Here is a 16132-nt window from a genome sequence, read left to right as displayed (position 1 = left end):
TTTACTTTAAGAATCTTACGAAAACTTGACTAAACAAGAGGACCAGAGGGCCTGTATCGCTCATCTGGTTTGCAATGCCAAGTAAGGTTCTGAAAACAGGTTCATTGTTTTTTTTCTGAAGAAATTTACATATTTACCTCTAATTTCCCTTTTGGACCCCACTCATTCGGCTCCTGGGGGCCAGAACTAAAATGTATATAAATTGTGTTTCCCTAACCCAGATGATGTTTCTGGCCAAATATAGTTACAATCCATGCAGAACTCTATGACTAGTAGCGATTTAAAAAAAATACCTTTATTTCCCCTATTGGGCCCCGCCCCTACTGCCCTCGTGAGGTCAGAGCCAAATTTATAAAACTCTGTTCCCCTTCCCAGAGGATATTTCTGTCCTAATTTGGTTACAATCCATGTAGAACTCTTTGACAAGTAGTGATTTAAAAGAAATATTGACGGTAGGACGACGGACGACGGACGACGGACGCCGCGCCATGACATAAGCTCACCGACCTTTCGCGCCAGGTGAGCTAAACATCTCCATAGGAAAGCAATACAGAGGTTAAAGAAAGTTTCTTAACACAATATTGTCCCTTGACCATCTATAATGGTTTCATATTCAGAATTTAAAGCTATAACATTAATTAATAATTTGACCTTGAACTTGACCTCCGACCTTGTATCCTTACGATCTCAATAGATAAAAATAACATAAAATGAAAAACATCCCAAGCTAATTTGGTTTAAAAACATTTATTTCACAGGTGAAGACGTGTACATATAACACAATAAAAAATACGGACATTATGGGTTTTCTTCCACTTCTAAATACATGTATATCACGAAGAACCAGAACTTCAAATAACAAAATCCTGATTTTTTTTATTCTGTTTTGATAGTATATTACAGAGTTATCTGTTCTTGCAGGTAGGTATTGATTGTGTCATCATTATTTAGTGAGGAAAACTCACATTGTTTTCGCTGTAAAATGACGTGCTCGAAAACACATAATGTCACAATGAATAACTACCAACAAGGGCAGATAACTCTGTATCGGTAATATGCAAAAACACAATTGGTGACATGTTAATAATTATCTTCCAATTATGCATTAATCTCAGAAAAATAACAGTAGTACTAACCCTAGTAACCTAGTGTTAGGAAATAAAATTGTTGTATTTGAAATATTTAATACATATCCTTTATTCAATTATTAGGGTATCTTTTTCTAGTTTTGCACTCTAGTTGCTATTTCATCATTTGAAAGGTTCATAAATAAAGTTATTTGAAAAGTTTGTTATTTACTTATGATGTTCAGTGTTAAAATTAGTTGAGTTTGTATTAGCTGATATCTCGTAATGGGTAGTCTATCTACCTGTGGACAGTCTTACAACAAATAAGACCAGAGTACATGATTCCATGTGTTATTGTATAACTTGTATAAACTTTACATGTCCATTCGCCCGTGACCGCTCTGAACATTGGTCACATTGAATAAAATAGATGTAAATTGATACTTACCCATGTTGTTATACGTTGTATTTCAGGCGACACAATAGTCATTTCAATTCTTCTTTTATTTAAACCTTACGCTTCATCAGAAAATGTGCTTGCTTATATATAAAGTGCAAAATTTAATTTACAATATCAAAAACTTTGAACACACAGACACACATACAAACACACCCAACACGTATACGACCGCTACGCTAGTGTAGAGAATGTTTCTACGTTTGTTTCTAACCGTATTTTTTTCTTGGCCATAACGATAATTTTTTCGAAATTAGATAATTTTTTATTATTTCTTGTTTCTAACCGTTAAGTAAATTTGGCCATGTTAGGTTTATTATATTTTTGATAAAGCGGTTTCTAATATCAGAAAAATAATTACATTGAATTATCAAATGGTACTCATCTTCAATGACATCTTATCACATTACATACATTTATAATTGTGTCTGTCTATATTTCTACAACTATCTACCAGTTTCCGCATTTAATTTATGAGACGATAATCTAACTTTTGCGATTTCTCTAATACATGATGTTGTAGATGTAGCTAAATACTGCTTCAAACAAAATTCACCATAAATATATTTGTATAAAAAGAAAACTTGAACAATATTGTTCAAAATTATTTTTCAGTCGAATTTTAATTATATTCAGTGTGATAGTACGTTTCATGGTCAATGTCAGCTGTCAATCACCTTACTGCTGCACATACTACACAAACACACATAACGTTACTAAACCATATACATAAAGCACCTACTAGAAAGAGAGATACAGAGGAGGACAGAGCGGGGGAGGGGGAAGGGGAGGGGAGACAGACGGGGCTGGAGGGAGAGAGATATATGATTCGGTATATTGTTTAATTGCAACCTTTGTTCTTCAACAGCAAAAATTATATATCCCATTTTCGGATCACTATGACACTGACATTACCAATGTCAATAGTATGAATGGAGCGACTGTACATAGGGGCCCGGTGAGTGTACAGTTGTACACTATTATACTGACATTACAAATGTTAATCAAGGTATAATTATATGCAATAGTTGATTAAGGAAGTTGATTAAGGACGAGTTGTCGTTCGTCTTGTCTATAGTTAGAAGGAGAGAGACGAACACACATAACGTTACTAAACCAAATACATATAAATACGTATAACACCTACTAGGAGGTGGTGGGAGGGTAGGGTTAGAGAGAGAGGGAGGAGAGAGCAAGAGGCGTGATATATGATTCGGTACATTGTTAAATTACAACCTTTCCGAAAATATGATGTGGCGAAAATCTAAAAACCCATTTTCGGGTATATATGACGAAGTTTCCGAGTGGCGGAAATAACTTTTTATACGGTATGCAAAAGTAAATAGTATGAATGGAGTGACTGTATATAGGGATCCGGTGAGTGTACAGTTGTACATTATCATACAGATATACCCTATGTTAATCAAGGCATAATTATATGCAATAGTTGATTAAGGAAGTTGATTAAGGACGAGTTGTCGTTCGTCTTGTCTGTAGTTAGACTATAGTTACCAGAGATCACCAACAATAGAGATCATTCTCAAGAGATATTGAAAATATAACCGAAATAAGGACAACATTCAGACAAAAGGTAAAGTTGATATAATTAGACGTGACTTATGACAGATAAGATAAAATTCTTTATTTTATATAATCGAAATTATACGAAGAACGTGAAGTAACACCAAAGTTGTTCATACCTTTATAAAGGTAATCCTACGCTAACCAAAGTTATATTGTAAAGTTCAATTTAAAATCAATCCGCTTTAATATAATCCAATACCATAATATGGAAGATTCATATTATCTGTCAAAAACGTATAATTGCTGCTATTTTTAAAATGACGGAGCAATTTAGTTGGAACGAAGTGTAAACGGAGAAGAATTAAATTACATATCGCATTGTCAGCATACTAACAATGGATGAGAACAATGTACGTATTCAATAGCGGTCGTAGATTTTATCACACACATATAGCATTCCAATCGATACACCAATGCACCTATTCAATGTTATAATGCCATCTGAACATAGTGGGAATACTGTTTATAAGAAACAATGTTATATATAGGAGTTTAAGTACATCTTCACAATTCTGCATATCAAGTTTTGTACCAAATACAGGAATTGAACTTTTTTTTCTTCTTTTCATATTTATTGTTCCTAAAAGTATATGATATGAGTATTTGTGATGATTGAAATGTCCTATATGCCATAATTGCATGATATAATTTACAACCATCACTTGCATGACAAGGTCAAAAAGGATTCGATGTGCATGCTTTTGTTTTGTAAAATCGAATACACACAAACAACGCACTTTGTGCCTTCTATAGTCAGTAGTTAACATAATGGCATTTGGTTACAGAAATATATACCGGACCTTGTGGACTTGCTGAAATGTATAATAGGCGTAGTTGTCATTTTTGTACAAAACAGGATTGTATATGTTTATCTTACCAAAATGAAGTGTTTGTTTATTCACAGTGTATGTATATACATAGCTTCCAATAATAATTCTAGACTTGAATAAGATTTCGGACTTCTTCACATTCATTTATATATCTTTGAGTGATAACATATCAAAAACGAGCACACAGACATATGTTTTTTCTTCCATTTTCTTCCATGGTATGTACTCCTATTTCCAAGAAACTATATGAGAAAAAAAGTTTAATACAAGACAATTTTATAACTACTATTTTTTTAAGTGTCGGAGTTGTTCAGTTAAAAAGGAGTGTAGACAGTGTATAATTGAAATACATTACACACTGGTGGTTGGAGGGAGGAAATCCAGCTTATGTTTTACTTATAATTAGTTGAAGATTGATCTGTAATAATTATGACCGTTAAAGACATTTATCACATACCTATGCTATGTTGCAATAGTGATACAACTAATTTCGCTGAATATTTTCTGTTGGTTTGTATCACACATGTGTGATATTGTATCACACATGTGTGATACAATATCTTGTATCTCCCTACTAGCCGGAACTATTTCCAAGAGGAATTCCCTTTTCTCACAAAACATGCATTTTAAGGAAATACCCTCTGCAGTCGTAGCATGCCATAAAAAACATCAAGAACACAGCACCTGTATTTAAAATTGATTCTTAAAATTACATGCTAATATTTTAGAGGTAGGTTGCATATGTGTTTATCAACATAGCTAATAGAGCATTTCCCGTGAATTCTGGATATCAATCAATGTAAACATTGCGTTCGATCGTCTACGGGTTCGCCGACTAAGTTTAGCCCGCGGTACAGTACAGATGAAACTTAGCGAAACAAACTGTTGATTACTCTACTCACCTGATAGGAAACAAATTTATATAATTTCTTTAAAGTGTTGCTTTTCATGCGTCCATACGTTATATAATAATACATCTTCCTTTTCATAGCACACACTTTGTTTTCAAGAAACACAGTGAAACCCAATATGACACATGATTTTGTCAGAGTGACCTCCATCATTGTGTTTTCTTTATAATGAATGAATTGTGACGTGGTTTGACTAGCTATGACGTAGTGACTATGTTGGGAGAATTTATGTTATAGATGAGAAAACCATTAGTTTCAGGAATTTAATGTATTCATTTCTTAAATTATAGTTTGAACAGCATCACATCAATGCGAAATTGATGTTTAGTTACTCAGATTATATTTGCACAATATAAACTAAATGCAATTTCGCGTGATTGGCGAACAGTAAGGAAAATTTACGTTCTTGAGAAACTTTGTTACGATAACTGACAAGTAAACCTAAAGCGAAGCGGTTATGACTAAAACTTACAAAACTCTGAAAATCATTAAAACGTCATAACAATAACGGTGTGTGATAAATGCAAAACCACACGTAAACTCGTGATTGTTCCTCCATACAACAAACTTGTGCCATACGACTTGTCAGATCAATACACATGGGTTGTATTGCTATTGAATAGTATTGTTATGTAAATATAATAGTCCGACATAAGGAAGTTGATTAAGGAGTTCTTTTTCGTCTTGTTTATAGTTAGATCATAGTTACCAGGGATCACCAACAACAGAGATCAGAAGGCACAGAGATATTGAAAATATTATCCAAATAAGGACAGCAGTCAAACAAAAGGTAATGTTGATATAATAAGACGTAATATATAACATAAAAGTTGTTGACGTTCTTTGTTTTATATAATCGTAATTTCTGTGAAGTGAAAACAAATTTGTTCATACCTTTATAATGGTAATCCTACACAAACCGAAAGTTATATTGTAAAGTTCAATTTAAAATGAACCAGTTTAATATATTTCAATTTCATGATATGAAGAAATTTATATTATTTTTCATAAATTTAATTACTGTTATTTTTTAAATGTCGGGTTATTTAGTTGGAATGAAGTGTAAACGGAGTGGATTGATCTAAAATTAATGAAGACAATCACGCTTCACTTAGTAAGGATTGTAACACTGGTATTAGATTCACCTGTAATATTTTACAGTCGGAAAAATAAACTGGTTAAGATAGTGTTTCCTATACATACCATTACAATAATAGTATGGATGACAGGATTGTATAGCGACACAGTAAGTATAGGTATTTTGCCAAAACAAGGACGTGGATAAGTACGAGTTGTCGTTCGTCTTGTTTATAATTAGACTATTGTCAGGTACCAGGGAAAACCAACCATAGCGATTATTCTCAAGCACATGGATATTGAAAATATTACCGAAATAAGGATCGCAGCCAAACAAACGACACATTTTGATATAATGAAACTTTAAGGCAAAGTCCGTTATATACAAATGTATATAGTCGTGACTTCTGAAGTAAAAAGTGATTCATACTCTTTTAATTGTAATCCTATGCAAACCGAAAGTGACAGCTCGTGTAAAGTTCATTTTACTTTGTTCCTTCAATAGCGTATCAAATTTTCAAAATCTGTTAAATGGTGGTTAATTAAATCTTTATGACTATTTTTTGCTATCGATCCCTTTTGTAAGGATGTAAAGAAGCAATAAAGTTGAATTGAATTAATGTTAAAATTGTGGTGCCATACCTTACATATATATGGACCTGTTCTAGTGGCCATAGATTAATCTTAGTAGTATAAATTAAATGATATATCTATGGACTATGTATCTATACCGGTGAATGGTGATAGATATAGGCTCGCTGTGAGAAAACAAAATACCCAATATCAGGTAGTTATACACAAACATGATCACCGCATTTCTAAAATTCGATTTTTTTCTCTTAAAAATCGTCTCTGGTGAGGTTTCAGTCTCGTTTTAGAATTAATAAAAGAAATTGTGATTTTCAAAAAAATATTGTAAAACTTTAATAATTTAAACCCCTACAAAATGCTTAGTTGACAGACGATACCATCCATTGAATATGATTTTATGTATACCCGTAACCCAGTCCATGTGAACCTAGAATGTAATCATCTTAAGCAGATTGATGCCGCAGTGGCCGAGTGGTTAAGATGTACCGACATATTACCACATGCCCTCCACCTCTGGGTCGCGAGTCCGAATCCCATGTGGGGCAGTTGCCAGGTACTGACCGCTGGTCGGTGGTTGATCTCCGGGTACTCCAGCTTTCCTCCACCAGCAAACCTGGCACGTCCTTAAATGACCCTGGCTGTTAATAGGACGTTAAACTAATCAAACCAAAAATCTTAAGCAGATAATGGCAAGATCCACATGAAGTGTTTAACATTAATCTCCCAAGCTATCAAATCGTTGTAAAATGAAAATTTTAATGCTAAAATAAAACAAATGCTTAATTAAGGCACTGTGACCTACCTCTGATTTGCAGTCGAAAACTCAAAAGATTACGATGGTATTTAATTGATTAGGACTTAAACAATGAAAGCATCAATTTTCACCCTTCCACCTTACGTTTGACTCATGAAAATACCACGAACCCACAAAAAATGGTGTCTTGAATAACCCAAAGGTATACATGTATTCATTTTGCTTATCAGTTAGTGGTCACAAAAAACCCTCCTTGAACATTTTACCTTTAAAATTGTCACTTAAATCGTCTGTGCGACCACAGTTTACCTGTACCTATGTAAAGTTCATTTCTGCTGTAAAATAATTCAATGTTCACAGTGATGACTTTTTGTTGTTGTTTTCTTTTTTCAATTGAAAATTTTGGGGAAAATCCTGCACACTGACCTCGAATTTGTATGTCGGTTTTAGAAACAGGAACATACGTTTCTTTTGAACTGTTCTATATTAGAAAAAGTTAATCATCAGAACTTTTTCTGTGAAGCACCCACTCTGCCAAAAATGGGTAAAATGGGTATTTTCATCTTCTACATTTACGGAAAGTAACATATGCTGCTATTCTGAGCAAAATTAACTTGTTGAGAAGGTTTTGTTATTATTTTCTTTGTTAAAACAATATTCATACTTATTAAATAACCAATTTGGAAAACATAAATATTGACGAAACTGCGAAATTACGCCATATAAAGCTCTATATAGTAACTAGTTCCCATGTCCCTGTGGGCTGACAATACGTCAGTTACGTTTTCAGATGTTTGAAATATATTCCCAAACATCCTTAACTGATGAACTCTTACGTATGTTTAATCAATACATTATTTGTCTATTCCAGATCGAACTGTACATAACCTTTTGATCACAGACATGGCCGAAACTGGGCAAACATATAAGTACAGATGCCTTATCTGTACTAATCCATACACCGAACCTAGACTCCTGCTCTGTGGTCATACTTTCTGTTGTCGATGTTTGTCATCATACATCAATGCGGAATACGTCACATCAGACGACAGACTCTACTTCCCATGTCCAGTTTGCGAGACACCGACGTATAACGATGATGCCAATGCGGACGTAAGTACCTGGGCGACATGCCTAGCGAAAAATGATTTGCTTGTTTCTCCTACAGCACAGATATCTGGTGTCCAGTTTTGTGATCCATGTCTTCGGGGAAAAGAATCGAAACCTGCCGAAGTCACTTGCACTGAATGTGAGGAGAAGCTTTGCATTCAGTGCCGAATTCATCATGAAAGAAGCAAACTATCAGCTACACACCAACTTAACTCCATCTCTGGAAATATTGGACTACTTGCCAGTGTTTATGAAATGTGTCATCAACATGAGGGAAACACATTCGGTTTCTACTGTGTGGACCATAGTGCTATGTGTTGTAATACTTGTGTGTTGGTGTCCCACAGACAATGTAACAATGTAAAACCAATGAAGGATGTGATCAAGAAGAGTACAGCTACACCGAGGACTGTTGAGTCAGAATTGCAGGAAGTGATTGAGGAAACAAAGAAGATAATAGAGGAAGATGATTTAGGGATAGACGCCCTAAACGCAAAAGAAAAAGAAGTTTTAACTGTGATGACAGACAGAATAGATAAAGCTAAAACCAAACTAGATATCCTGAAGACAACATTCCAGTCTGACGTTGCTGATATTTTCAGAGAGAGAAGAGAACAGCTTATGACTCGACGGAAGTGTGTTCATTCATTTCACATCAACGTGGAAAATTCACACCAGTTGATATCGGATTCAGAACATCAGCTAACAGACCGTCACCGATTTGTCATAAGAGAACATACAAAAAATCAAATTTCGGGACATTACCGTCGAATGCATCAAAATACCAAGAAAGAACCAAATAGGTTTGACATCACTTTGAAGCTAGATGAAACAATTGATAAAATCATGAAAATGCCAAACATTGGAACTGTTGAAATCACCTCGTCGCATTCACCTGTGTCACAAAATGCAAATGGTCGAATAACTTCCATGATCGGAAATTTACTTTTGACACCTTTAGCTTCTAACTTTGCGGACTCAACATCGACTTCCGACTTGGCGGGATCTCTGCAGCATCTGACAGTCCAGACTACCCCAGTAACGACAGCGGTGGATGTATGGACAGGCTCGGTATCCTGTGTACATACAGTTAACGCCAGCACACTTGGAGGAGTGGATAAACCTTGGTTGACGGGAGGTATCTTTACTGACAACAATGAATTACTTATCACAGATATGAGTAACAACAGTCTCCTACTGTTTGATGATAAATATTCCTACCAGAGGGAATACAAAGTTGACGGTAATCCTACAGATATAGCACGTGGACGTACAGCCGATGAGATATTTGTGGCTGTACACGTGAACTCCATACTGAGATGTACACTACAGAATGGTCAGCTGTCTGTGATCACCAATATCAGAGCTCCATTTAATAAATGGGGTATAGCAGTACACGGGGATAACATCCTGGTCGGTACTGATGATAGTGTGAAGGTCATGTCTATCAATGGGAAGGTTACCAAATCTATAAAGACGAGTGGAGGTAACACATACGTCGCCGTATCTACATATAACTCTACTGTATTCCACAGAGATAACCATGACGTGGTGTGTAGACGACTAGACAGTGACACAGTAGTCTACAGGTATAGTGATCCTGGTCTGAGGAATCCTAAAGGTATTGGACTGGACCAGGACCACAATGTGTATATATGTGGTAGGAATTCCAGAAACGTTTACCTTACATCACCTGACGGATCACGTGGGAGGGTACTACTGCCCAAACTATCCAGTATCACCAATCCGTTCGGTATAGTGATCCATCCAACCAAACAGGAGTTCGTGGTTACTTCTTGGCAGGAATCTACTTCACTCGAGGTGTACAGATTCAGTGATGACAACATATAGATAGTTTTATAGATAACACCAGTATGATAGGACTTCAAACCATCTGATTTGATAACTTTTGTCACCGAAATGATGTTTTAAAATTCCATTTATCCATTCCGTCTTATCAAGCTATTTATGATCAAACGGACTGTTTTCAATTTAAACTGATGAGGGTATTGTACATTACATTGTGTCATACATAGGTATTGTACATTACATTGTGTCATACATACATTTTACACCAGAAAGAACTACAACATGTAGACAAACTTGAAATGGGAATCACACATATAAAAATCGGTGGAAAGGCCAATTATACCCTGGACTTTCTCCGTAGAAATCTTGAGATAGCTTTTACATTTATAAAAAACAGACTTATAAAACCCTCGTCAGACCATCAATTGGGTATTTCTGTTCTGTCTGGGACCCATGCTCAATACTGCAGGGGCATAGTATATGATCGCTAGATTTCGGATCCCTCAAGGAACGACATTGTGGAGCTAAATCATCAAGTTACATGTCAATGTTCCAATATCAAATGTCTAAGTGATATATCGTTACCCTGAAATTAGCATACAATATAACTTTAATTAGTAACTAACAATAAATGTTTTTGTTATTGTACAACGGTTTACAATATGCTGTTTTTGTTTATGCATATTTATTACGAAACATAGACTATCGTATGATTTGATGTTTTGTTGGATTTTAGCCCACCACCACTACCATCATCATCATGATGGATAGTGATGTATGTTAGACAAAGAATAATTCAAACAATAAATATTTCTGCTATTGTACAAAGGTTTACAATATGCTTTTATCCAAGAAATGAGAAATAGCTTTGAAATTCCTTTTAAAGTGTGTCAACAACTGAGATAAGCGTTAAATCTGTTACACATAACGTTAAATTTGTCATATAAAGCTAGCATGAATATTGTGAAATATGATCAAATGTGTCTGTAAAGATTTATCGTTGATAATTTTATTATACAGTACTATATCAGTAAACCATTAACTTTCAAAATAAAACAATAATAAAGTACAGATTAAATGTTCATTTGTTGAAGGTTGAAACTGCTAGACACAGCGGTATCCCTAGACCCCAAAGGTTATATACCTATTGTGATATTCATAAAGTTGAGGATGAAGTCCATTTTGATTTGTTATGTGATATTCAGATTTAAGGCCAAGCTACAAATGTATTCAAAACTTCATTTTCATGGTCGTTTTTTAAAGGATTGAAATGTTTTGTAGTACTAATGTACAAAAATTATTTTGTATAATATTTTATTCAGGCAACGGCTCAGCTAAAAGAAAGTAACTATCAAAAATTGTTGTATGTTTATATACATGTATTTAACACAATTTTAACGTAGCATTTGAATTTAATATTTGTCTCATTAACACAAAGTTATTTATGCCACTGATTATTTTCTATTTGAACTGGTTTACACCACGTTATTTTTAAAAAAATGAAGTGATAGCTAAATAACATTGATGATTTAAATAATCTTGGAAGAAACAAAATTATGTATGAAAAATTGAAAAATACACTTTAATTAATTATGAGTTGTATTTTAGTATGCCAGATATGTACATGTATCTCATATATCTTTGTATATATCTACTTGTATTATTTAGATAAGCGTGTTTATAAAATTATGATTATTATGCAATGTCTTGTATTCGGTGCAACAAACACTACTATTCAGTTCCAAATCTCTATCTCAACTGTATATGTTACAAGAGAATACAATAAAGGGGAATAACTCTTTATACATTAAAAAAACATATCTCCCTTTGACTATTAATAAACTTGCCACACACATACAACCTGTATACACAACAGTAGACAGTTTTATAGATAAAACCATTATGATAGGACTTCAAACCATCTTATTTGATTTCATATGTCACCGAAATGAAGCCTATACATACCGTTGATCTAATATTCTATCCCTTTGGATCAAGTTATTTATGATCACACTAAATTTGAACTGGTGAGTGTATATATTTACATTGTGTGCTTATATTAGAATTACTTTACACAAATTTCGCCTATATTTATATGTATCATTTAATTGATCTAAAAGTTTAAATTTGATCTCTTGGATCAAGCTATTTATGATCAAACTGACTACTTTCTAATATTTAAATATATTCTCATACTTGGAAATTCTGAAAATCCTTTCTTTTTCATATGGATCAATATAAGTCCGTTCAATAATACTGCTTATTGTAATACAATCATTAATTAATTGTTCTATTTTGCTCCAAAATGTTTCATTAAAAACAAAATTGCTAGAAAGGTGATATCGTGTTTCTTGTTTGTTTTCACATAGCTAATTTGGTTCCACTTATTGCCTCGTCATGCACTATTTGAGACTGTTCCACATTCAAGATGGCCAACGTGAAACAATCTTGGGTTTTGAAAATTTAAGTTATAAGCAGTAATCCTCATTCAATCCCGATGGTCCTAAACCTGGGTAGTGGATAACTCAAGAGATACTTCTACATATCGAGTTTTCACCTTTAACCTTTGTTTTTAAACTTAATTTGAGCACGTGATTATTCTTGTTCCACTGTACGGCTTTATACATATAACAGCATTGCATTACTGACTATAACATCCCTCTGTGATGCGATTTGTCTACAAGAAAACCTGGATAAATCTGTCCAATGGGAAATGTCAAATCAGCAAGAGAAATGTAATATCCTTGTCACAACAAACAACAAACAGACCATAATCTATAACAACATGTAGTCAATGCTAAATACTTAGGTGTCACATTCAGTTGTAGGATTTTAACCAGTCAAACACTGAAATATCACAATATATTGATATAGTATACGGAAATATACATGAACTGAGCAAATATGCCAAACCTGCTAAAACAGTTTCACTCGAAAATCACAAGAAAAAACAATGTAAAGACACATATACGGCTGTAATGTGACTAAAGTTAACTTAAATAATCTACATACTACATTTTTATACAGTTTAAGTATGGGGTTGAGGAATATAGCAAGTTTCTGGTATCCCTCGAACTTGCCTATTTCGGGAAACCCGAGACTTGGTATATCCCCCAACCCCACATTTTAACTGTTTTATTATATTGATACTTGCAAAAGCTATGATTAGACAAAAAGATTTATTTGTCACATACGCTATATCCGTGTCGAGTATATCCTGATAATTCAATGGCCATGGTCATTAGGGAATGAAAAGAGCAACATTTTAATATATTGTCATTGCCACTGCACATTACCTATATGTTGCTACTAAGCCCAATGTATGTTATTTCCAATATCAACATTGTCAGTTTGGCTCTGGCGTACTTATACCATAATCAGAGTTCAAGAGTTCAAGTGTGAGAACTCACTGAAAAAAATGTTAAAATATTCTTAACATTGATAAGTGTTGGATTTATCTTTGTATTTCTGATTTAAATGTTTCATCTACTCTTATTGTTTAGTCGGCTGTCCATGACAACACACATGCATTGGTGTGTGACATAAATTGGGGGTTCTAGCATATCTATCATGTTGCGCTAACGCGCACCACTAAATATATGTTAAATACTAATGTATAGCAAACCTGTGACAACTAATGCTTCAATATTATCTTAAAACTAAATCTTATTATCGATATTTCAAATATTCCAGCGATTATGATTGTGAATCCAAGTCCGTGTTGTTTTACTTCTTCATTTCTCGATAATTCAACATTTCCTACCACTAAATTAGGCATATTGTTGTAATTCCGTGAGGTTAACCACTTACAGGTACTGTACTGTAGACTACATTACAAATGTACGTATAAATGTAACATATGTTATGTCCACTGGATTCATTACATTTTTCACAAACCTCTTATTTACAAGACAACTAGCTCCGCCCAATTTTCAAATTGCCTGGCAACTGATGGCGTGATAGGAAATAAGCCACGTCCACCTCAAAGCTGATTGGCTAGACGGATATACCCGAGTGCGGGTATGTGTTATGTTCAGTTGAAAACCTAGCACGCAGCTTAGCGAGATTTTTGGGGAAAAGTAGGGAGCTTGTAGTGTAAATCAAGTAGAGGTATAGATGATAATCTACCACATCGTCGGTTAACCACGTAATCAGGTTTACTACATAGCGGCCTGATAAACGGAGCGTAGTGGAATTTATACATTGGATTCAGAGGGCGTACCTACCAGGGAGTACCAACAACAGAGATCATCACCAAGGACAGAAATATTGAGAATATTACTCAAATGAAAACAAAAGTCAAACAAAAGGTAATATTGATATAATGAGGTGGGTCCTATGACCTATAAGATGACGTTCTTAGCTTAATGTAATCGTAACCTCTGTGAAGTAGAAAAATAACCCACCGAAAGTGATATTGTAAAGTTCAATTTAAGATCAATCATTTTTTATATTATTAATAATCAAATTTGTAGGGGAGTTGCCAGGTACTGACCGCTGGTCGGTAGTTTTTTCTGCGTACTCCGACTTTCCTCAACCAACAGTTCTTGCACGTCTGCACATGAATATTGCTGTTAATAGGACGTTAAGCTAATAAAATTCAAAACCTTATATTGTCTGTAATTAGTTATATTTTTCTTAAATATTGGAGGTATTTATTTGGAACGAGGTGTAACCGTAGTAGAATTGAAATACAGTGGTAGTTGATCTAGCAATGTATAAAGACAAGCACGCTTCACTTAGTAAGGGTTGTAACAATGGTATTATATTCAACTGTAATATTTTACAGTCGGAGACATAAACAGGTTAAGATTTTGTTTTTTCTACATACCATTACAATGATAGTATGAATGACGATATTGTATACGGACGCAGTGATATACACAATGATGTGAATCTACACTTCAACAAATGATAAAATTGGCTTGCCATGGTTTACATTTAAATGAACCTACTCTAGTGTCTATGGATAAAATTGAGTGGTATAAATAAAAAGCTATGTACTTTGTACCTGTAACGGTGAATATTGGTGATAAGCTCGCCGTGAGTAAACAAAATACCACATATGTCGTGTTGGTCTACACAAACATGATCACCACATTTGTAAAAATCGATATCTTTTCTCTTCAGAATGTTCTCTGGTGAAGTTTTATTTTGTTGAGGTCTCGTTTTCAAAAATTATTTTTTTTAATGTGATTTTCCGAAAAATAATTATCAAACTTATGATATAACGTAAACCTCTACTTAAACATGGAACAACCGAAAGATTCTTAATTGATAAACGATACCATTAATTGGATATGATCCAATTTATGCCCGTCTGCCTGCCAATGTGACACTAAAATGTAATTATTGCAAGATCGACATGAAGTGCTAAACATCAAGTTATCAAATTATTGTAAAAGGACAGTTTAAAAAAAACAATGAAAATTTTAATACTGCAGCAGAAGAAATGCTAAATGTCAATTTTTCCATCTGCTTCCTGAATTGAAATTCACAAGCCTCTGATTTGTAGTTAAAAAAAAACAAAAAAACCATATGCTACTTTAATTTTATTATGACCATAGGTATATTAATTCGTCTATGCGTGAACATATTACATGAAAATATATCAAGTTGATTTTTTGGTTTAAATATTTTTAAGTTTCAACTGCATGACCCAATGTTTATTATCATTATTATTTGATCTGTTTAATAGTAACTGTTGTCTTTGGACCTGTCCTTATATATCCTGACGTTTGTTTACTGTCGTCTTTGGACCCGTTCTTATGTATCCTGACGTTTGTTTACTGTTGTCTTTGGACCGGTCCTTATGTATCCTGACCTTTGGACCCGTTCTTATGTATCCTGACGTTTGTTTACTGTTGTCTTTGGACCGGTCCTTATGTATCCTGACGTTTCTTTACTTCATCCGTCATAGCCGCCATCTTGGAAACACATTT

The 16132-nt window shown here is 34.1% G+C and overlaps 2 protein-coding genes across 3 annotated transcripts in view; both read left to right on the top strand.

Moving 5' to 3' along the window:
* The window catches only part of LOC138335443 (tripartite motif-containing protein 3-like), a 134063-nt gene that overhangs the window by 107614 nt on the left and 10317 nt on the right, over positions 1–16132 (top strand). The window contains exon 1 of one of the 2 annotated variants that reach the window (XM_069284534.1): positions 14253–14500. The exons of the other annotated variant lie outside the window; for it this stretch is intronic. The gene's annotated coding sequence lies outside the window, so the exon portion shown is untranslated. Of the gene's footprint in view, positions 1–14252; positions 14501–16132 lie in introns of those variants that run through there. 2 annotated transcript variants of the gene reach the window in all.
* Positions 2989–12525, top strand: LOC138335442 (tripartite motif-containing protein 2-like). The gene is made up of 4 exons (XM_069284531.1): positions 2989–3115; positions 5544–5639; positions 8143–10387; positions 10418–12525. Exon 3 carries the CDS (start codon positions 8175–8177, stop codon positions 10230–10232), a length of 2058 nt encoding a protein of 685 aa, XP_069140632.1. The 5' UTR covers positions 2989–3115; positions 5544–5639; positions 8143–8174; the 3' UTR covers positions 10233–10387; positions 10418–12525.

Source organism: Argopecten irradians, chromosome 11 (assembly GCF_041381155.1).
Source record: "Argopecten irradians isolate NY chromosome 11, Ai_NY, whole genome shotgun sequence".
NCBI lineage: Eukaryota > Metazoa > Mollusca > Bivalvia > Pectinida > Pectinidae > Argopecten > Argopecten irradians.
This window is presented reverse-complemented; position numbering and strand designations above follow the sequence as displayed.

Coding starts and splice junctions, on each gene's coding strand:
- LOC138335442 (XM_069284531.1), top strand. CDS start 8,175: ATGGCCGAAACTGGGCAAACATATAAGTACAGATGCCTTATCTGTACT.